The sequence below is a fragment of the Pipistrellus kuhlii genome, unplaced genomic scaffold (assembly GCF_014108245.1).
Source record: "Pipistrellus kuhlii isolate mPipKuh1 unplaced genomic scaffold, mPipKuh1.p scaffold_m20_p_2, whole genome shotgun sequence".
Lineage (NCBI taxonomy): Eukaryota > Metazoa > Chordata > Mammalia > Chiroptera > Vespertilionidae > Pipistrellus > Pipistrellus kuhlii.
Genome location: NW_023425515.1, coordinates 121956159 through 121979770, shown reverse-complemented (window position 1 = coordinate 121979770; position 23612 = coordinate 121956159). Strand labels below are relative to the sequence as shown.

At 39.2% G+C, this 23612-nt stretch overlaps 1 protein-coding gene across 8 annotated transcripts in view; it reads right to left on the bottom strand.

Moving 5' to 3' along the window:
* The window catches only part of KDM1B (lysine demethylase 1B), a 50260-nt gene that overhangs the window by 21905 nt on the left and 4743 nt on the right, over nucleotides 1–23612 (bottom strand). For 6 of the 8 annotated variants that reach the window (XM_045584307.1, XM_036448519.2, XM_045584310.1 and 3 more), the window contains 10 exons: nucleotides 23082–23209; nucleotides 21809–21898; nucleotides 21129–21240; nucleotides 18336–18452; nucleotides 11557–11595; nucleotides 7910–8114; nucleotides 6110–6294; nucleotides 3122–3298; nucleotides 2361–2435; nucleotides 702–839 (listed from right to left, as the gene is read on the bottom strand). In XM_045584307.1, the coding sequence (XP_045440263.1) occupies nucleotides 702–839; nucleotides 2361–2435; nucleotides 3122–3298; nucleotides 6110–6294; nucleotides 7910–8114; nucleotides 11557–11595; nucleotides 18336–18452; nucleotides 21129–21240; nucleotides 21809–21898; nucleotides 23082–23209 (1266 nt within the window). The remainder of the gene's footprint in view (nucleotides 1–701; nucleotides 840–2360; nucleotides 2436–3121; nucleotides 3299–6109; nucleotides 6295–7909; nucleotides 8115–11556; nucleotides 11596–18335; nucleotides 18453–21128; nucleotides 21241–21808; nucleotides 21899–23081; nucleotides 23210–23612) is intronic. The other 2 variants (XM_045584308.1, XM_045584311.1) reach the window with 2 other exon arrangements.

Sequence of the window (23612 nt, the reverse complement as noted above, 5' to 3'; positions counted from 1 at the left end):
TATATATATATATATATATATACATATATATATATATATATATATATATATATATATCAATCAGTATAAGTATGTCCCAAATATTGCATGCAAAATACCCTGTGTAACAGCTGAGACAAACTTACACTAAAAAATATTTGTTATTTGCCGAGACCGGTTTGGCTCAATGGATAGAGCGTCGGCTTGGGGACTGAAGGGACCCAGGTTCGATTCCAGTCAAGGGCATGTACCTTGGTTGCAGGCACATCCCCAGTAGGGGGTGTGCAAGAGGCAGCTGATCGATGACTCTCTCATCGATGTTTCTAGCTTTCTATCTCTCTCCCATCCTCTCTGTACAAAATCAATAAAATATATTAAAAATATACATATTTGTTATTTATCTGAATTTAATAGGGAATCCTATATTATTATTTGTTTAATCTGGCAATCCTAAAACCACAAGCTAATCCAGTGGCCAGCAAATAACACAAATATAATTAAAGATCTTAGAGAAAGAAAAAAATATTCTAAGTCCTCTGGTAGCACCTTCTCATGGAGGCAGCACTATACCTGACTTTATTTAATTTTCAGAGAAGATGAAGGGGCAAAAAGTCATTCTGGAGTTGTTACCTATTACTTAAAAAACACATTACTACTACACAGAAGCAAACTGAGAACTTCTTCTTTTCTTTATCTACAATACAAGTCTTAAAGAAACCCACTTGTTCACACATGAGTGCTACTGGGTTGTTAATACAGCCATTGACGATCTGGGCTCCTCTTCCCACTGTGATGCCTTTAAAAGATTTATCATCCCACACTCGGCCTCCAATTCTGTCTTTGGCTTCCAGCACAGTCACCTAAAGAGACAAACAATTGGGGAAGCTAAGTAAGATAGAATAGTCTTATCAAATGCGCTACTATCAATGTAGAATAATACATTGATAAGTAAGTCCCATATTTGGTTAATTTTTTTTATTACATTACTAGAGAAATGACTTGGAAGAGAAAGCAGTGTAAACAGAAGCCCAAGTGGCTGTAACACAGATTCTAATGACGAGTGGGTGAGTGGTCGGTCTGTTTGTGAAATTTTCAAATTATTCCCTCAAATCCCATAATGATAAGATCTGATGAACTAGCACATGAAATGCAACTGTAAAGCTTTTACTAAATAATATTCCATAAATTAAAAAGCACTATTAGAAACTAGGTTCAAGAGGAGATTTTGAACATTCTTTTACAGGGGAGTTATTACAATCCAGAGTCTTTAATGTTTAGCTGAAGGTTTCCCAAATAAAAGCAAACAAGAAACCTTGGCCCCAACATCTAACACTGAAATAATCAATTAAAAAACCTCATATTGTAATAGCTCTAAGAAAATACTTGCAAATGCAAACACGCGTCCTATAAACCCAACTCAGGTACTTCTACTTTGTCAGCAACACAATGTAATTCAAGACTTAGGTCCTCCATTCAAACAAGAAGAAAACCTCTCTCAGGCACAGCTACTAAAAGCTTTTCTTGTCCCTGAAACCTCCATCAGAGAAGATTTTGTGAAAAAAGAAGTCGTCATTTCTTCTCGCAAGATGGAGAAGAGCAAAAAGACTAACTCAATTTTACCAAATTAATTACCACATATGGTTTAAGTGAAAACCAAAGACTTTGCAAAATAAGTTTTTAAAAGGGAGATATGTGTCAGATTTAGGAAGTCACAGAAACCTAAGGTTAATTTGAATGACCCTAATACAAATTAGACATTGAACTGCACAAATGGTTTTTGTATTAGTTTCTATTTTGGCTAATTTTGAACAACTGGAATAAAGCAATATACCAGAGGAGGGAAAAATAATATCCCACCTTAGGGAAACAGGCAACCTCAAATATGTACAGTACTTCAAAAGTCATGTAATTCTGTCTCAACAATGGATTAAGTAATTCAATCTTGCTCCCAAAAGCAAAGATTTTTGTTTCTCAGGATATAAGATTCACAGGGTTCCTTTAATTTGCATTAAAAAATGTAACTGGGTATTTCAGAAACTTTTATAAAAGAAACAGTGAATTTCCAAACTGTTATCTGTTGTCTCAAACTATTGCAGGAATAAAGGATTTTTCCCAATAACCCCAACTTAAAATCTCTTCTGGGTTGCTCAATAGAGCCTAAAACTCCTTAAAGCTGTGGAAATTTCTATCTTCCTCTACTTTTCTCTTATTAAACTAACTTCAAATTTTGTATCTTTTCTTGGATCGAGTGTAAAGACATAAAGATATGATGTACTCAGCATTCTTTGCTAAAATCAGGAAGTGGTTTCTAAGTCTTAGAAAATCTGGACCAGAGAAGCAGTTAACCATCTGTTTCCACCTCCATGAGCCAAAAATCTCACCTTAATTCCAAAGTTATGCAGTTGCCTAGCAGCTGCTAATCCTGCTGGACCAGCCCCGATAACGACGACTGATTTCTTAAAAAAAAAAAAAAAAAAAAAAAAAAAAAAAAAAAAAAAGGAACAATGTTATGCTAAGTGAAATAAGACAGTCAGAGAAAGAAGTATCACATGATCTAATTCATATGTAGAATCTGATGGAAAAAATATACTGATGAACAAAATAGATCCAGAGTCATAGAAGCATGGAAGAAACAAATCTCTGAGGGAAGGGGGTAGAGATAGATTAACCAAAGAATTTATATGCATATATGCATTACCCATGGACACAGACGATAGTGTGGTGAAGGCCTGCGGGGGTTGGGGGGAGGGGCATCCTTAGGAGGAAAAAGGGACATCTGTCATACTTTCAACAATAAAGATAAATTTTTAAAAATCTAATTAGAGCAATGAAAACAGTGTACTGTTTTAGTTGTTCTCGAAGGTACTAACTACCAAGCAATGTTGGCTCATCTACATTTTTTTTGATGCCCTTAGCAGAAAGTTATTTTCCTAAAGAATACTGTAGTACTTTTCTTAAGCAATCCCTTCCTCTTTTCTATAGTTTAGGGAAACAGAATCCTCTCCAGAGAAACACATACTCCAGCAAGTCTTATTTTACAACTTTTATGGCAATAATGTGACTTTTGCTATAATAGTATCATCACCAATGTACTGGCCTTTATCCTGACCGAGGGGAGTTATTGCTAGAGCTGGTCACCTACACTGTGGTAATCTTTAGGAAGAAGACGCTGGTCAGTGCCGATGCTGAGAACTCCTGTGTTGATGAGACCTTTCCTCGTCATAAAGTAAAGGATCCTCTCCACTTCCTGAACACACCGAATGCGCACGAGACCCCGGACAATGATGTGTGGAATACATTTATGAGGAGTAAGAGCTTCCTGTGTTTGAAAATAAAACCAAACTGTTAAGGCAAATAAACAAAAAGCAACTCTTGGTTCCTGAAAAAGTTAAACATAGAATTACCACATGACCCAGCAATTATACTCCCAGGTATATACCCACAGGAATGGAAAACAGATGTTCACAGTAGCACTGTTCAAAGAGCCACAAAAATGTTCATCAAGAGCTGAACAGAAAAATGTAGTCTACCAAGAAGGGAATATTACTTAGCCATAAAAAACACTGAAGTACTGATCCATGCTACAACAGGCATAACCTTTAAAACATTATGCTAGGTAAAGAAGCTAATTGCAGAAGGCCTCATGTTGTAAGATTCCATTTATACAAAAAGTCACGTATAGGCAAATCCAGAGACAGAGAGTGGATGAATGCCGGGTGAAGGGAGGAATGGACTGTGGGGTGCCTCTATGGATAATGAAAAATTTCTGGAACTAAATAGTGGGCATGACTAAACAACATTGCATATGTACTTACTGTCACTGAAATATACATTTTAGAATTGTTTAAATAGTAAATATTATGTTGTGCGTATTTTATCACAATAAAAAGAAACTATCAGGGTCCTGGCTGGCGTGGCTCAGTGCGTCCATAGAGCATTGGTCTGGGCACCAGAGGGTAGTAGGTTCGATTCCTGATCAAGGGCACATTACTGGGTTGCTGGTCCAATCCCTGCCCCTGGTTGGGGAGTGTGTGGGAGGCAACCAATCGATGTGTCTGGGTCAAATCAATATTTCTCCCTTTCCCCCAACCCTCCTTTCCATTCTCTCTAAAAAGTATCTTCACTCCTTGGATGAGGATTAAAAAAAAAAAAAGAAACTCAAAGTCATTCAAGTTCATTATTTATCATGAAGAAATAAGATCAAAGGGAGGCTTGCCTGGTGAAGGGACAAAAGGCAGATACCACAAATTGTATCTTATCACATAAGTTTCCCTTTGCTAAGAGTGACAGTTACAGGGAGTGTGGGGGCAGACTACATAACAAATAATATATTCCTGACTCAATAAACAATGCAACAAAGGCCACTGTTGAAACCCAGGCTGCTCTGTGCACTGGCAGCAGGAAAAGTTGGATTTTTATCATGGATGAGGGGGGGCTGATGGAGGAACTTGGAAAAAAAAAAAAAAAAAAAGATATCACTGCCTTTCTCCACTTGGCCCAGCTTTGGCAAGGCCTTGATCCACTTCAAAGATCCCAGAGTAATGCGGCCTGGGCCGGGTGTGAAGCTAGAACGGGCACTGGAGGTGGGCGTGGGGGTCCCTACCCCTGGCCTCTCTCTTACTTGTCCCCAGCCCCCAGCTCCACCAGAACCTGAAATACAGGAAGATAACTACACACTTGAAGGAGTCAAAAATAACACAACATTGGCCTTCATTACTTCAGAAGACAAACTGTTTGTATTTATGAAATTTAAAAACAATCCTTTCAAAGTCTTTGATTCTTCCATTGCAAATATTTGTGTTTTACCACTGGAGTATTAAATATATACAATATATAAACCATGTAACAAAGGCCACTGTAAACACTCTTCTCATTAAAATGAAAATGGGCCCAGCCAGCATGGCTTGGTAATTGAGCACTGACCTATGAACCAGGAGGTCTCAGTTCAATTTTCTATCAGGGCACATGCCCAGGTTGTGGGCTCCATCCCCAGTGTGGAGCATGCAGGAGGCAGCCGATCAATGATGCTCTCTCATCGTTGATGTTTCTATCCCTCTCTCCCTCTCTGAAATCAATAAAAATACATTTTAAATTTTTTAATGGATCCAGGCTGACAAGTTCAAGGGTTTTTTCTGTATGACTCATCCCCAGTATAAGTTAAAATTCAAAATTTTTTAATATGAAGAAAAATTAATCTGATGCTGTTTCTAAAAAGTGTATCTTTATAATTATTCACAGGAAATTCTGAGCACAATTTTATTCAGTTCAGCAAATATTTATTGAGCATCTGTATCAAACCTGTTGGGGATGAAATGAATAATTAATTCTTCTACCTTGCCCAGTCTACTCACCAGGGTATAATTTGTATAAGTGGCGTTAACACCCATTACTAAATCAGGTCACCTCATACTGGAGTCTAATCCAGTGAAATACTAGGGTGGAGCTGGCATATCGTTCTTGGTGGCTTTCCAAAATGATCAGCACTGAGAAGCCACTTGATAATTGCAGAAGAAATTAATAAGTCAGAAAAACACTGAGGTCAGAAAGGCTTGATTTTTTTTTTTAAAACCTGTATTTCCACCACACATACCACACACACCGAAAATTTATCTCCACCCCTTTCAAGGCTGGTACTGTATGTATAAAGCCCCTAACATTTATTCAGTCCCAACAGAGAGCAAAGGTTGTTTGAAGATAACAAGGTGAATATGAATCCTGCCCTCAGCGCTTTAATCCAGTCTTTCGTGTTTCTTTCACCTTTTCTCCTGGCATAACCATCAGAACTGTTTGAACCAAACTTTGCACCTCACACTCACTCACTAGAGAGTTAAGACTCCAATAACACACAATCTAAAGTGGCGGTTCTCAGGGAGGAAAGACTTTGTCCCCATTGGCAGGTTGTCACAATTGGGAGTGCTCTGTCATCTAGAAGGCAAAGAGGCCAAGGATGCAACTAAACACACTATAATGCACAGGACAACCCCTCACACAAAGGCTCTCCTCCCAAAACTTCCAACGCTGCTGAGGTAGGGGAACCCTGGTGGAAAGGCTCTGTCCATGGGCCGCGTGGCTCCTCTCTTTCACGGGAAGTCCCTGTCGCGTGCCGAGCGCTCCCATGCCCTGCACTTACTTTGCAATTGGTGTACCACAGGGCCAGGATGAGGTTCCTCAGGGCCAGGTACATGGTGGGGTCTCGGGAGTACTCCGGGAACTCGTAGAGCTCGTCCAGCTCCATCACGTCCGGCCTCACGCACAGGGCTTTGCCGCACTCGTTGGGCTGGTAGAAAGGCTGGAAGTACCGGTTCATGCCTGGGACTGACAGAAGCACAAACAGGCAAATGCTCCACGCTGTCACCTCCACATGCGGGTGAGTTAAAGCGCAATATCAAGCCAACAAGGACAGCCAAGTCCAGCTCCACAGTCTGTCCTGCTGTGTTTCTGCTTCCTCCCTCCAGTTAGACAACATATGTGGAAATTAAACACATGTTTTCCCCTTCTTCACAAGTTTAATTTCGATGATATGGACAATTCTTTAAAAGCTGTGATTGTGGTTTAAAAAAAACAACAAAAAAACAAAAACCACCCCACATACTATAAAATTTACCATCTTAACCATGTTTAGGTATACAGTTACCATCTTAACCATGTTTAGGTATACAGTTCAGTAGTGTTAAGTATATTCATATTGTTATACAACAGATTCCAAAACTTTACAACTTGCAAAACTCACTCTGTACCTACTGAACTCCAACTTCCCATGGAAAAATATTTTAAACTTTTATTGGAATTTTTCTGATTATAAGTTTAACAGGTTCATAGGGGAAATAGCAATCACTAACTCCTGATAATCCTTGAGGGGGGTTTACAGACCACCAGTGCTATTTCTCTGAATGGAAAATTTTAATATTATAGAAATTTGTTTTAACAAAGCCAGAAAAAATGCTATTTTATAATATTTTCTAACTTGTTTTTTTTTTTTTTTTCTTAATGTATGACATCAAGAACAGTTTTCCATGTCATTTACTAGGACTTTAATGGACATAATATTTTCTTATCATTTAACCATTCCACTAATGCTGAGCATTGAAACTTTATCCAATTATTAACTATGATAAGCAATTCCACACAAATTTCTTTGCACCAAAACCTTTGGACTTACGTTATAATTTACTTTGATAATTAGCTGGATACATTCGTAGGATAAAAATTTTTGTTCACACTGCCAAATTCTCCTTCATAAATATCCAAATCCACTAATTTGAGTGCCTGTTAGTTTAGTTCCTTAAACTAACACTGGGATTGTTTCTCTTCTGCTTTCATTTCGACCACAGCTACATTTTTAGAGGACCAGTGTTATAAGTTAAAAACCTTAAGACAGAGCCACAATGTCATAATCTAGTTAGTCACATCATCAAAAATGAAGTTGGTAATTAAAACATTAAAAAAGTGTTCCAAGCAGAAAATCTAGAATTCCAATGTGGAATTTTAAAGTCATGACCAACAAGCATGCCTGTCCTGACCTAAAGCTTTGAATTTTTTTCCAGAGTGAATCATTCTGCTGAAATCCTCAGTGACATCATTAGAAAGACCCAGAATAAAAAGAAGGACGCTAAGATAGTCAAATATTTCTTCTGGCATGTTAGAGTTTGCATTATCATCAACTTATCCAGCTTTCAAATACATACTCATTAAACTCTGTAGACAATTCCTGAACAAGTGTTATAGGCTTTCCAATCAACTGAGGGAAAAATTAACTGCACAATATACACAAATGATAGGATGTCCACAACATAACCAAATCTACGATATAATGAGGTACTTTATAGCACACTAAGTCTTTTCCATTCTGCTCACCCACACATTTCCAGGGACTGGGGGGAAGGGGGAAGGGGAAGGGGGGAAAGCAGAGAGTGTCAGGACCAGCTCTCACCCAGCACAGAGGGGACTGCCTTGGAGTGCTCCAGCTTCCCGGGGCTGGCTTCGCTGGCTGCGCGGTGTGTGCTGGTGCAGGAGGGGCTCATGCCAACGCAGTCAGGGTAGTAGGCAGAGAGCAGGGGTGCTGCCACGCTGTCTTTCAGCAAAGGAGGTAGAATGAGCATGGAGTACCACCAATGGTTGGAAACTTCCGACACTCTCTGGAATGGGCAGAGCAAGACGAAGAGGGACAATGGCAGACAGGAAATGGACATGCAGATTCAGCCAAGGACAGATGACTGTCCCACAGTATTCACCCGTAACCCCTCTAGTCTGCCTTCTCCCACTCAGCAATCCTACTCCAGAGCTCAGCACACTCAGGTTCAGAAACAAGAGCGGCCGGCGATACCTGCAGAGCCATGTGTCCAAGGCAGCGTTGTTTCAGATACACAGCAACAGCTGCCCCGTCTCTCTCTCCCCTCCCGTCTCTCCCTCCTCTCCTGTCTCTCCCTCCTCTCCTGTCTCTCCCTCCTCTCCTGTCTCTCCCTCGCCAAACCCACATCTCCAGGTCAGTCTTGAAGCTGCACCCACGGACTACACGCCGGTTTAAGTGTGACAAGACAACTTTCTATTCAGTAACCATTTTATCTTCCATTCCTCCTCCTCTTCTTACTAGAACCTAAAGATAATTTAAATAGAAAAGCTAGACAGAAAAAAAATAATTCACCTAAAAAGTAGCCAAGCATTTCCACTTTTTGCCAGAGGCTACAAAAATATTTTCAGAGGGGAAAAGTACACTACAACCACTGAAATAGATGCTAAATATAGGACTGAACAAGTAAAAGCTATTTTTGGTCTTTAAATGTGTGATCACATTCCAGAGTCGGTTTAACATATGGAATCATTGGATCAAAGCATCTCCATGATGACTAACTCTTGCAATAACAAGAAAATCTGGTTGGCTTGGAAAGTAAACTCCACACATCCTACGGTAGACAGCCTTTCTAAAAGTGAGCCTGAATACATGCCCCAAGAATTCTAAGAATCTGATACAGGAGAACCGTGTGCTCAGAGCCCCTCTGATGTTAGTTTTCTAGGCTCCCAGCAAATGCCAGCTGCCATCAAGCAGGGGTTTGTGAACGCAGGGTCCACAGAGTTAATCCAGATTGGAGATGCATTTTGTTTGCCCTTCAAATTTCACAGAGTCCGAATCTGGGACGATCCATTTTCAGTTGACTATAAGCCCCAACACTCCTTATAAATCATCCCCAGCTTCTTCACACATTCACTGTGCGTGCCTTCCCCCCAAGGCATTTCTGTGTACAATCTTTGTTCTCAAGGCCTGTTTTGGGCTTGGTCCCTGACCGTAGAGCTGTACCAAAAAGAAGGGAAGCTTCAGTCCCTTCCTCAACACACCAGGGCTGCCTTTATGAGCCCCTTTCTGAGCAGAGCGCCAAGGACAGAGAAAACTGAGGGTTCAGACACTCCAAATAGACCATCGAGAGGGCAGAATGTAGGTGACTTATAAAACATTCAACCTAAGCTCTTCCATTCTCTTATACTTCTTGGGTCTTGCAGCTATGTTGGTAAATTGAGTCAGGACCCGGCAGAGAGCGCCTGCCATCCTATTAACTCCCCCCAGTTTTGCTCCCCATAGAAGCCCACGTGAGGGTGCTCCAAACCCCTGGGTTGGAACAATGAGAAACGAAAACAGTGGCCAATGAACTAGCATTTGATCTTGCTATTCAAAGTGTGTTTGCTCAACACATTCGCCATTCCTGGACACCAGGCTCTAAGTTTGTCCATACACCATTAAAAAAATCCCACTGTCATCTTGAATACACATACCAATGAAGAACTTGTACTTGATAAAGTCAAGTCTATTAATGTAACAAAATGCCCACTATCCTAAGTTAAATAGTTATCCCCAGAACCTCAGAATACAACCATTTTTGGAAACAAAGTCTTGCAGACCTTGTCATACTGGATGGAGCCTTAGATTCACTATGACTAGCATCCTTAGAAGAAGAGAAGAGACAGAGAGCCAGAAGACACACAGGGAGAGGGGCATGTAATGACAGAGGCAGAGATTGGAGTGATGCGTCTGTAATCCAAGAAATGCTAACAACTGCTGGCAACACTAGAAGCTGGAAGAAGCAGGAAGGATCCCCCGCCCCCCACCCCTTAGAGCCTTCAGGGGGAGCACAGCCCTGTTAACACCTTGATTGCAGACATACAGTTATGAGACAATAAACTCCTGTTGCTTTGAGCCACCTAGTTTGTGGTAATTTGTTATGGCAGCCCTAGGAAGCTAATATAGGCACTCAAAAAATTAATAAATTGCTTTAAAATGACCCTAGAATCCATAAAAACAGAAAAAGGGTAGATAGGTGATATGACTAGATGCCTGCTCCTGATCCCTCCTTAATGAAGCGCAAAAATAAATGACTAGCAGATGAACATCAAGGGCGTCTTCCAAACTTTCAAAAGTTCATGTATTCCAAGAATATGGCATCTGCCCGAAGCTCAAATTCTTCTGCATGTTCGATGGTCTAATGTTAGGGGTCAGATTCATAAGGTACTGTGTTTACTTTTCCTTCCTTTCTATAATCTCATCCTGTTTATCCTAATCCCATATTATCTGGGCCACTGGTTTACCATAGCAATGTTTTAGGGAACAACTAATTATTTAAAAAATGTGTGTGTGTGTTTCATACACCCCTTTATATAACAGGATGGTTTTAAGGTAGATTTTCTAGATGTCAATTCTTCCATTGCCTGAAAAATCACCATAGTCCTTGAGATTCAGAAATCTAGAAAAACTGCAAGGTAACAATCCTGAACTACTGAAATGCAAAAAAAAAAAACCAGAATCTCAGAATTTTTGAAAACCCAGAGTCTTAAAAAGGCATTCTATGAAAGAGCCATTGGCTCTGAGAATGCAGCCCACGGATTGTGAAAGCAAAGCTCCATAGGAAATGAAGTGTGGCCCTAGCTGGTTTGGCTCAGTGCACAGAGCTTTGGCCTGAAGACCAAAGGGTCCCAGGTTTGATTCTATTCAAGAGCACAAGCCCAAGGCTGCAGGCTCAATTCCCAGTAGGGGGCATGAAGGAGGCAGCCAATCAATGATTCTCTCTCATCATTGATGTTTCTATCTCTCTCTCCCTTCCTCTCTAAAATCAATTAAAATATATATATTATTTATTTATTTATTTATTTATTTATTTTTAAAGAATGAAATGTGTGAGGCTTCGAGAGCTGGAGACGCTGTTCCCTCCACGCAGGGCCAGGACAAAGCAGTTACATCAAGATCTGAATATACAAGATCACTCTCACAGCTGAATCTGGGCCAAGAGCATCAGACTTTAGACCCCTATTCTTTTCTTGGAAGGATTCAGAGTTGTAAAGTCACTCATGAAAAAAAAGTATAACAAGCCTGATCTTTATCGTAAAGCAAGGTAGCAGTTTCTTCCTCTTTATTTCCTTTTAATGCAAAGCAATATAACTTTTTTAAGTTAGGGAGGATCATCTATAATACCACTATTGCTAGCATTTTCATCATATCATTATCATGTTAGATTAAAACTGTTACTGTCAATTACATATAGTATTTATCATTGGAGATGCAATGAAGTTCAATCTAGAACATGTAGAAATACTCACTAGATCCTCTGGGAGGGAACAATGGTCTGGATTCTCGGGCTGAAAAGGAAAAAAAAAACAAGTGTTAATTAGCTTTACTTATAAAATATAGTCTTCAGTATCCATTTACCTTCAAGAAGATAACCCTTTTCACCTTTTAGAATGGCTAAGGAAAAAGTGTGATGAACCACTGAATGCATGGAGGTGTGGGGAGGGCAGCTACTCTCACAGGAACATCCGGGTGGAAAGCAAAAGAAATAATGACTCTTGCCCCGCCAGCGTAGCTCAGTGGTTGAGTGTTGACCTATGAACCAGGAGGTCAAGGTTCGAATCCCCATCAGTTCACATGCCTGGGTTGTGGACTCGATCCCCAGTGGGGGGCGTGCAAAAGGCAGCCAATTCTCTTTCATCATTGATGTTTCTATCTCCCTCTCCATTCCTCTCTCTGAAATCATTAAAAATATTTTTTTTTTTAAAGAAAGAATGACTCTGGAGAGCAACAAGACAAAATATGAAACTTTTAAATGAACCATAATTTGGCATTATCTTGTATAATACTGTATGTCCAGCAACCTAACCTTTGTTATATTTTCCAGAAAGGCCCTCATACACGTGCACCAACAGAAGTAGAAAATGTCCTAAAAAGGATTGTTTGTAATAGAAAAAAGCTAAACACAATCCAGAAGCCCATCAAGAGCAGAACGGATAAAAGGTGTCACAGTCAAACAATGGCCACTTTCTGATGATGAGAACGAACAAACTATTATATAACCACATCCTATAGCACGGATGCACCTGACAAACACAATGGTGCGAGAAAGCAGCCAGACCCCAGAGAAAACACTGTGTGATCCCATTAACATGAAGTTCAAAAGCAGGCAAAACATCTGTAGTGTTTTAAGTCAGAATAGCAACTGGGGGAGCGAGGGATGGAGGCTGTGAGTAAAAGGGGGTGCTGACCGACTCTGAGGGGCTGGTAAGTGTTTCATTTCTCTACTAGAAGCTGGCTAAATGGGGACTTTGTGAACATTCAGAGCTACATGCATCTTCTTTTTGTGTATTTCAAGTAAAAAAGTTACCTACACAGACTGAGGATTGGCATTCCATCTAGCCCCGCAGATCTGGCCCTTGGAATACACTCTGGAGAAACTTTGCCTGTGCCCCAGAGAGGCATGCATGAATGCTCACAGGAGCACAGTCAAGCCCATGAACAGGAAAACAGACACATCGTGGCACAGTCACACACCGCAATACTATACAGCAGGGGAAACAGCTCAGAGCTCTGGCATCAACATGGATGCACGTGAAAATCCTCTGCATGGAGTGAAAACAGCAAGCTGCAGAATACAAACAATGTGATACAATTTACAGCCAGTCCGTAGTCGGGAGTTTTGTAAATATGTAACAAAAAGCTGAGGAATAACAAATACAAAATTCGGAACACTGTGTCCTGGCAGTGAAGGACAGGACGGGCACGCAGGAAGTGACAGAGGCTTTGGTAACAACGCTCAGCTTCTAAAACTGTTGGATACGTGAGTGTTTGCTTTAATTCTTTGCTTCTTACACACAAATTACAAATCCTCTTTTGTGTTCTAAGAATTATTTCATATTAAAGCAATGGTATGTCCTCTTTGACACAGAAATGTTATAACTAGGAAATTACCCTACAAACATACTGAAAAGATATATAGTTATTCATCATAGCACTGCTAACAACAAACATTTAAAAGTGACTTAAATGCTCTCAACCCTGTTAACCATTCATCATGATACATCCGCTCAGAATAGTATTATACAGGCTTTAAAGAGAAAGAGGTCTTCAGGTCCTGAGATGGCAACATCTATCAGACATATTAAACGAAAAGAGCATGCTCCAAAACAGTGTGCAGAGTTTGCTACAATTCTTTTTAATGTTGTTTTGCAAATAAACCTTTCCAGACTTTGTCCTTGACAGAATACCGAGCTGAAAACCAAAGGGACTCTCAATCAATAAACACCATTTAAATAAATATTTCAAAACTTCAGGCTACAGACAGTAACAGACTGGAGCATTAGCTCTCAAATGACAATTTGGGAATGGAAGGGGGTGGGGGGTGGAGAAGAGTAAAACATGATACTCTACTTAGGAGCTGGAATTTAAGAAGACCATGAAGCCTTCAACTTTAAGAGGGTTTGGAAGGAGAGAAAAGGCAATTAAGTTTTCAAAAGCTTAAGGAATCTGAGGCCTCCAGTCCTCCTGGAAAAAAAAAGTTATTGATGTTAAAATACATTCAACTACATGATGAAATCAAAATGAAGCCGAAACCGGTTTGGCTCAGTGGTAGAGCGTCGGCCTGCGGACTGAAAGGTCCCAGGTTCGATTCGGGTCAAGGGCATGTACCTTGGTTGCGGGCACATCCCCAGTAGGGGGTGTGCAAGAGGCAGCTGGTCCATGTTTCTCTCTCATCGATGTTTCTAGCTCTCTATCTCTCTCCCTTCTTCTCTGTAAAAAATCAATAAAATATATATTTTTTTTAAATGAAGAACTTAGGACAGAAGGAACTGTGGTGAGAAAAATTGTAGGGAGTATTTTAAACCCCGTATATATAGAAGCAAGAGTAAGCAATGGAGGGATGATGGTTATGGAAAATAAATGATACGTTTATTCTGACAGAGTACACTAAACTAAAACACGAAACACTAACAGAAATTTGGAGCAAGGAAAAGGGGAGGTGGGCTAAAGTGTGACATAATTTGCTTTTCCCACTTTCATGGCAGGGTGTCAATTAATATCTAAAATTGAAACAGGCAACTAAAATAAAGTGATTCTAACCTCCTATCCTTCTCATCATATATTGTATATCCATAACCTTTTAGGAAGCTTCTTTTAGAAACTACTATTTCTGGAGATGGAGAAGTAATTATCCTATGTTCAATAACTTCTTATTTCACTTTGGCTTCTTTTTCTGGTTTTAAATTTTGCTGTACGCAATCATTTTACATAAAATGAGCGTGCATAGTAAGTACTATTTCTTGACATGGGAATTTATTTCTCAGCCAGGTCTTTTGCTTGAAATACACGAATACTGTTAAGTAAATCTCATTTAGTATGGTTATTGCATGATGATATTGCATGTGTTTTCTTTTGTTATCATCTTTGTCCTTTTCTATATTGTTTGACTTTTTTCAGTAATGAACATATGTAATTAGTCTAAAAATAACCTCATTCTAAAGAAGACTTTAGACTTTTCAAAAACTACTTAAATTAAAATTAAAATAAAAAATAAATGGAAAAGGAAATTACCATCCCCCCAAAAAGTCAAATAAACAAAAAAAGGGGCATGGGCCATTTGAACAATTTGCAGAGATAAAGTTAAAGATTTCCATTCTATTGTCAGCAGGTAAAAGAAAGGAGGGATTATGTATAATTCCAAATGATAATTAAACTAAAGCTAGTCAAAGCATAATACAAAATGATTTTAATATAAACTTTTTATGTAAAATTATATCCAGTATTTAATAACATATATGAGTAAGCAAATCATCCAAAAATATTTTTAATTGTTAGAATAACTATTTAGAAACTTCAGAAATAGGTTGAATAAAAATGGCCCAAAGACTAGTAATATTTATTAAAATAGTCTGCTATCTTTTACTGCTCTTGGTTGAACTCTTCTTTTAAACATTATAATGAAATGCCACTGAGTCTACTTTTGGCTTGAGAAGTAATCTTGGACACAGGGCCTAGTTAAATTCAGTGCAGCCATGACATTATTTCAGTCAGCTTCCCCTTTATCACACAAGCTCCATGTACTACCTTCATTACTCAAACCCCCAATTCCCAGCAGTGCACTCAGCCTGGAAAATGAATTACCCACCGCCTCAGTGTCAGCCCTTCCGATTGTTTTCTCTTCTGTCCCTCAGAGAGGCCTTCCACTCTGAAGACTGCACTCAAAAATCAATTAAAAGGCTAAACTGAAAGGTTTCAGAACAAGATTTGTTCATTCCGGACTCTGGTCCCAAGCTTAGATCTGTGCTTACCATCCTTCACTCCCAAATTACCAACATCCAAAATAAAAACAAGGATATCACCACAGAGCTTGTTGACATTAAATGGAGAATAAGGGAACAGTGCAAACAACCTTAAGTTAACAAATTTGACAATGCAGATGAAATAGGCATATTTCTTGGAAAGACACATACACATTCTAAAACGGGTAGAATAAAACCACCTACATTGTTCTATATCTGTTAAAGAAACTGAGTTTATAATTTTAAAACTTCTCACAAAGAAAACTGACCCAAATTACTTCACTAGTGAATTATACCAAATGCTAAAGAAGAAATAATATCAACATTACCCAAACTCTTTAACAAAACAGAGAAGAGGGATATGCTTCTGAATTCATTTTATGGTGCCAGCAGATCACAGACAAGAACAACATTACAAGAAAAGAAAATTGTCATCATGAACACAGATGCAAATATCCTTAACAAAATATTAACAAACTGAATTCAACAATTCATTAAAAAGGATACTATATTAAGAACAAATGAGATTTTTTTTTCCAGGAATGTGAGGTAGTATCAACATTCCAGAATTGGTGTAAATTCACCACATTCACAGATGAAAGGAGAAAAACCACATGGTCATCATAAAAGATGTAGAGAAAGTATTTGACAAAGTCCAACATCATCATACCATTCATAATACTAAATTATCAGCAGGCTAAGAACAAAAAGGAACGTCTTTGATCTGATAAAAGGCATTTGTGAAAAGCTACAGCCACGCCAGCATTATACATAATGATAAAATACTGAACACATTCCTCCTAGGTCAGGACTAAGACAAGGATGTCTACTCTCCAACTTCTATTCACGGTACTGGTGGTCTGACCAGTCCAGTAAGGCAAGAGAAAGAAAGAGCAAAAAGATGATTAAAAAAAAAAAAAGTAAAACCATGGAATTGTATACTTTAAAATTGTAAATTATATCTCAATTTAAAAAAAAAAAAGTTTTGCCGGGACCGGTTTGGCTCAATGGATGGAGCATCGGCTTGGGGACTGAAGGGTCCCGGGTTTGATTCAGGTCAAGGGCATGTACCTTGGTTGCGGGCATATCCCCAGTAGGGGGTGTGCAGGAGGCAGCTGATCGATGACTCTCTCTCATCGATGTTTCTAACTATCTCTCTCCCTTCCTCTCTGTATAAAATCAATAAAATATATTTTTAAAAAAAATAAAAATAAATTTAAAAAAAAAAGTTTTTTACTCCCAAGATTATGACTTCTAACATTTTTTAATGTTTTGAAGGAACCAGGGACATTTGTATAAATTAATGTTTTAATCCAGTGGTCAGCAAACTCATTAGTCAACAGAGCCAAACATCAACAGTACAACGATTGAAATTTCTTTTGAGAGCCAAATTTTTTAAACTTAAACTTCTTCTAACGCCAATTCTTCAAAATAGACTCCCCCAGGCCACGGTGTTTTGTGGAAGAGGCACACTCAAGGAGACAAAGAGCCACATGTGGCTCGCGAGCCGCAGTTTGCCAACCATGGCTCTAACCCATTAAAGCAATCACACACTTTAAAAACTACTTAGTTTTTAAAATGTAAAGAAAAGCATATTATACTACCAATGGCAGATCTTTAATTGTCCAAACGTATTTAGTCATCCCTTTTTCCTCAGTACAAGGATCCTGGTTTTGTTTAACGTTACAACTTGCTCAGTTATAAAATACTAGAGGCCCAATGCATGGAATTCATGCCCTGTGCGGGAGGGAGGATACCCCAGCCCGGCCTGCACACTCTTGCAGTCCGGGACCCCTCGCTCCTTACTGCCCGCCTTGCAGTGGAGGCGGGAAAAGCTCCTGCCATTGCCGCTGCATTCACCAGCCATGACCCCGGCTTCTGGCTGAGCGGTGCTCCCCACATGGGAATGCACTGACCACCAGTGGACAGCTCCTACATTGAGCGTCTGCCCCTGGTGGTCAGTGCACGTCATAGCAACTGGTCATTCCATAGGTCGTTCTGCCGTTCAGTCAATTTGAATATTAGGTTTTTATTATATAGAACTAGAGGCCTGGTGTATGAAATTTGTGAATGGATAAGTCCTTCCAGCTGCATGCAATTTGTGAACGGGTAGGGGCCTTCCAGCTGCTGGCCAGGGCCTTCCTTCTCCCGGCTGCTGGCTGGGGCCTTCGTTCCTTAACTGCAGGCCGGAGCCTTCCTTCATTCCAAGCTTCCCCCTGGTGGTCAGCGCACATCATAGCAAGCAGTGAAACTCCAGGTCGGTAGAACTCCCCAGGGGACAATTTGCACATTAGCCTTTTATTATATAGGATTTCCTTCCTTTGTCTCTACTGCTGGTGAGAGTAGCTGCATGATCTTATTCCATCCAATGAGACATAAACAGAAATCTATTGTTGGAACTTCCAGGAAAGCTCCCAATAAAAGAGGGAGAGTCGCAGCTGGCACAGCCCTCTTGCCCTGTGATTCCTTTCTTTACTGCTTAGAATTTGGAAAGAACGGCTGATGGTGCAGCAACCATCTTGTGGCAGATCTAGAAATGACAAGACTTCTTTGGGCAACTATACCAACCCTGGAGAGCCTATTTCCAAGTTGCTCATAATGAGAGAAAATAAAACCCTCCATTGGGTAAGCAAGCCATTGTAGTTGGTGTTCTGTTATATGTTAAGTGGACCAATACAGTACTGATACAATGAGCAATACAGTACACAAGAAATACATATCATTACTATTTACTAACAACTAAATTAACCTAGCAAAGAACTCAAAAGGAAAACCAACAGAGATCGTACCTTAGCAGCAGTGTTTGGTTTCAAACCACAGCGGTAGGTCTTTGCTATCTGTGGAGTAAGCTGGATTTCCTTGGTAAGTTGCCTCCATTTTCCACACTCCGGTTTTGTGCACTGAACCTAAATGGAAAGTAATATGCCAAGGTCAATCAGTTGGCTAATCTTGAGCCTGCATTTCTCTCCTCCACCACTCACTCTGCCATCTTCGCCACATGATTTGATCAACTTCTAGCACTTCTAAGTACTTTTCCTCTCCCTTGCATGACCATCACCCATATAACACACTTTTACCCCATAATTTCTGATTCAATACTAGCTCAAGCACCAAAAAAGTACAATAGATTGTGACAAATACTATTGTCAGAAAGGTCTTCCAGCTTTAACTTAAGGAAATAATCAGTGTTAAATTTAGTTACAGTAAGTCAGAAACTATCCACTAAATGCAATGTGGTATCTTGAAAAGGATCCTGGAACAGTAAAAGACACTACTGAAAAAACTGATGAACCCCATAAAAAGTCCATAATACAGTTATTGGTACTGTATTAATGTTAATTTCTTAGTTTGACAAACAACCATGGTGTGATAGATGATAGAAACTAGTAGAGAATATACGGGAATTCTCAGTATTATTCTTGCAACTCTTTTGTAATTTTAAAATTATTCCAAAATAAAAAGTTTATTTTTTTTAAATCATGCAGATATCCATATGCAAAAGAATGAAATTGGATTCTTATTTCACACATATCCAAAAATTAACTCATAATGAATCAAACGCCATATTGTAAGGGCTAAAATGATAGAACTCTTAGAGGGAAAATTAGGGGAGTCAATCTTCATGACCTCAGATTTGGCAATGGATTCTTACTAATAGATATAATACCAAAAGCATATGCAACAAAAGAAAAAATAGATAAACTAAACTTCAAAATTAAAAACTTATGTGCATCAAAGGACACTATCAAGAAAGTGAAAAGATAACCTATAGGAGCAAATATTTGCAAACCTAATAGCTGATAAGGGTTTAGTATCCAGAATAAAAAACTCTTACAACTCAACAAAAGACAAACAACCCAATTTAAAAATGAGCAAAGATTTGAACAGATATCTCTCCAAAGAAGATACAGAAATGGCCAACAAGGGCATGAAAAAACACTTTAGTCATTAGGAAAATGCAAATCAAAATCAACAGATACTACTTTATATCCAATAGAATAGCTAGAACCAAAAAAGATGGGGAGACATAAATTGTTGAGGATGTGGAAAAATTTAAATCCTTATCCATTGCTGATGGGAATTAAAGATGCTGCAGCAGTTGCTAAGGAAAACAGTTTGGTAGACCCCCAAAAAGGTAAACATAGAATGTGACCCAACAATTTTATTCCTAGATATGTATTGAAAATAATTGAAAACAGATGTTAAAATATTTGTACATAAATATTCATAACAGCACTTTTGGATAACTAAAACATAAAAGCAACCCAACTGTTCATGAACAGATGACTGCGTAAATTAAATTTGGCAAGTTTATATAATGGAATATTATTCACTCGTAAAAAGGAACAAGTAACTGATAGATACTAAGACATGGATGAACCTCAAAAACATTATGGTTAGTTGAAGCCAGATATGTTAAGCCACATACTACATGATTCCTTTATATGAAACATCATATAGGTAAATTCATAAAGACAGAAATCAATTTAATGTCTGCAAGGTACTAGGGGATAGAAAAATGAGAGGTGACTTTCATCATTTGCTTTGTGAATGATGACTATACTTTGAAATTAGATAAAGGTGGTGGGAGCAGAACACTGTCAGTGTAGTAAACGCTACTGAATGGTATACTTTACAATAGTTAATTTTATATTATGTAAATTTAATTTTTTTTAAATTAATTTTTAAGTGTGCAAGAGAAGCTCGAATTTACCTATGATATTAAAAATTTGGCAAATTATTTGTTAAATGACTAAAGGCCTGGTGCACGAAATTCATGCACTCAAAGGGGGTCCCTCAGTTCGGCTTGTACCCTTTGCAGTCTGGGAGCCCTTGGAGGATATCTGCCTGCCGGCTTAGCCCCACTCCCTGTGGGGATCAGGCCTAAGCCAGCAGTCGGACATCCTCTTAAAATTCGGGACTCCCCACTCCTTACCGCTCAGCTCACTGCTCCTTGTAGGTGGGAAAGGCTCCTGCTACTGCCACTGTGCTCGCCAGCCATGAGCCGGGCTTCTGGTTGAGCAGCACACCTTCTGTGGGAGCACACTGACCACCGGGGGACAGCTCCTGCACTGAGCATCTGCCCCTGGTGGTCAGTGCGCATCACAGTGACTGGTCATTCCTGTCATTCTGCCATAATGGTTGCTTAGGTTTTTATTACTATATGGATAGGATATTTATCTAATATATGCAACACTACAATTTATTTTCAAAGAATGGTTAAATGGAAAAATAATATAAAGTTAAATTAATAAAAAAGCTAAAAGTTAACAAAATTATATTAAGAGTAAAATGTTAAACCTTATTGGAATTTGAATATAAAGCATGAAATTGTCTTTAAAGATACCCTTAGACAATTAACAGAAGAAAAGGTGAGAGATATGTAAGCTTAACAATGATTACCACCAGCTGGTGATAAGTCCTTAGTTTCTTTTTCATACTATGTTCAAGTTTCCTACAAAAATAAAAAATGTGATTTGCTTCAACAGACATAAAACAATAAACGTAGTAAAAGAAAAATTCCCCCAAAATCAGTGTTTTTATCCATTCTTCTTGCATTTAGGTGCACAAGTGCTTTTTACCCAGTAGGGGAGTTGCTGATCTGCCATGAAAGCTTTGGGACTGGGTTCGGTTTTTCCATTGCTAGTCCATATTTTTTTCCATGTAGTATATTTATCATATCCATCCTTATGGCTGAAAAATAATAAAAATAAATATATCAAGCTAAGTCAATAGGGTTTTCAAAACAGAAGGCAGATTAGAAAATCTTATGTAAAGGACCTTGTCATATTATGAAGAGGGGGAAATTAGTATGGTACCCATAAAAGAGCCTGTCAGGTAAGGTGCATTCCTATCGATTTTAAAATCTAAAACTATTAGGAAGGGACAGCTGCTACCTGTCTGTCCAAGCTCCCCCTACTTGTCAGTACCTTCCCCCAAATCTTGGCATTCGTCCCCCTAGGCACTGTCACAGAATAGTAAAGCAGCTCCTAGAGCTTTCCAATCTTGCAGACTAAAGAGAATAACTGTCTCATTAAAGCAGATAGTTTTAAACCTTGAATGTGCACATATGTAAGCATGCACACATGCCAACTACAGCATAAAAGTCTGGCAAGTTGTAGTCAATGGAGGCATGGATGCAACAGTGGAATAATTCAGAAAGCCTGTAGGCAACAGTGGAATAATTCAGAAAGCCTGTGGCCTCAGCCTTAACCATCTGACCCCCTCCACTACAGAAACCTCCGACGATGAGAGCACAGACCTTCTGTAGTAATGGTCAAAGCATTCATTACAGAAATGCTCCCCACAGGAGAGGTGATACCATCGGGAGGTGTAGCCATTCTTGGCACATCTGAAAATAGAAAAAACATGCAGCTTTGGTAATAAATAATATTTCTCCCTTTTTTTTTTTATTTGCCTCCTTTCTTTTAGCAAAAATAACAATAAAGTTTTCCCTCTGTTTCACCAAAATAGATTTCTCCCTTCCCTCCCAACCAACCCTATCTCCTTCACTTTAAAAAACAAACATGTATCAAGCATTTCCTATGAGCCCATGTTGCATTCTCTCTTTATAATCCTCACAACCAGTAGGTAATAACAGGGGAAGTGGAATGGATGATTGACAGGTGATAACACATGGTGAGGACACAAGGATTTAGACCAGAGGACCTAACCTAGCTGGTTGTACACCAAGGGCCTGAGACTTAAGAACTTTATCAAGACTCTCTGGAGCAGGGATAGAGTTTTATGACACAAAACAGGGGATATCACTGTGCTTGCTGCAAGCTGCACGTGGGTGAAGGAGAGAAGTATGGTCTCTAGTAAGAACATCTGTCCCAATACTGAGTAGTGAATGAATCTGGCCAGCTGGAATAGAACCCTTGAGCAGGCAATCTGGCAAAGAGGACCTGTCCAACAGTCAATAATGTAGTAAAAGAATGAAATCTAATGCCACAGTGAAGACTACCACTACCATGCTTTGTGATTAAAAAAATGGGATTTGTGTTCCAAGTTTTACTGAATCTTAATCTTGAAGATTCTTCTCTGGGAGTAAAAGGCAAGCTTGTGTCATCCCAATAAAAATGGGAAGTGCCGTTAGCCCCAGAGCCTCCATGAGACCTGTTTATGTCTGCTGGAAAAAGAGGTACATTATGTGAGGGAGAATGGAAGCCTAGAGAATGTGAGCAAAAACTGCAACACCTGCTGGTCTACAGGAAGCTCACAGTTCTCTCTGCTGTGTCCCCATCCCTGACCCTATTCCACTCTCAACTCACAAAAGTAAAAGTAGCTCAGCTACGGTCGGTGGGTTCGGAGGACACTGATTGGCCACTGTGCAGAGCTGATATGGCTATGTCTACAGGAGGATCATATAGGAGGGTGCGGTATGTACAGAATGTTCGGGCAATGTCTCTATTATTAGATGACTTACAGTATTTGTATCTATCTTTAGTAAAACTATCTTTGAGGATGATGTTCCCACAAAGAACGCTCTCACAGGCAGGAATACAAGGCGAAGACATTTTATCTAAACAAACCTTTCAGAAGTACTCGCAAAGCACACAGGACACGTTGCAGTACAGCCTGCCTTTTCACATTTCCTGTACTTCTTCTCCGACCCACCGTCCTCATCCTCATCCATCATCTCTGATGCTTTTTTCTTTGCCTAAGAAAGAACCAGCTGGGGTTAAGATTTCACCACAGTGGCCAAGGGTGAATGTGACCTCCATGTTCTAAACTTGTAGATTAACAACACCCTGGCAGAAGGTTAGGGGCTAACAATATAGCAATTTCCTTGGCATGGTTCTGTGCAAATAATTCACTACTTGCCTGAAATACAGAACCAGCATGTTAACAATAGATCTCTAAGAAGAGAACTGAAATGGATGCAAGCCTTTTTTGGAAAAAGCTGTATCAATCAAAATAAAAGCTACTTTCAAATGGGAATTTTTTTTTTCTTAGAACAGTGATACCCTCTCAGAATTGCATATTAAAAAAATAATAAATAAATAAATAAATAAACAAACAAACCTAGGACAATCATTACATCATTCCAGTTTTTTCTTTAG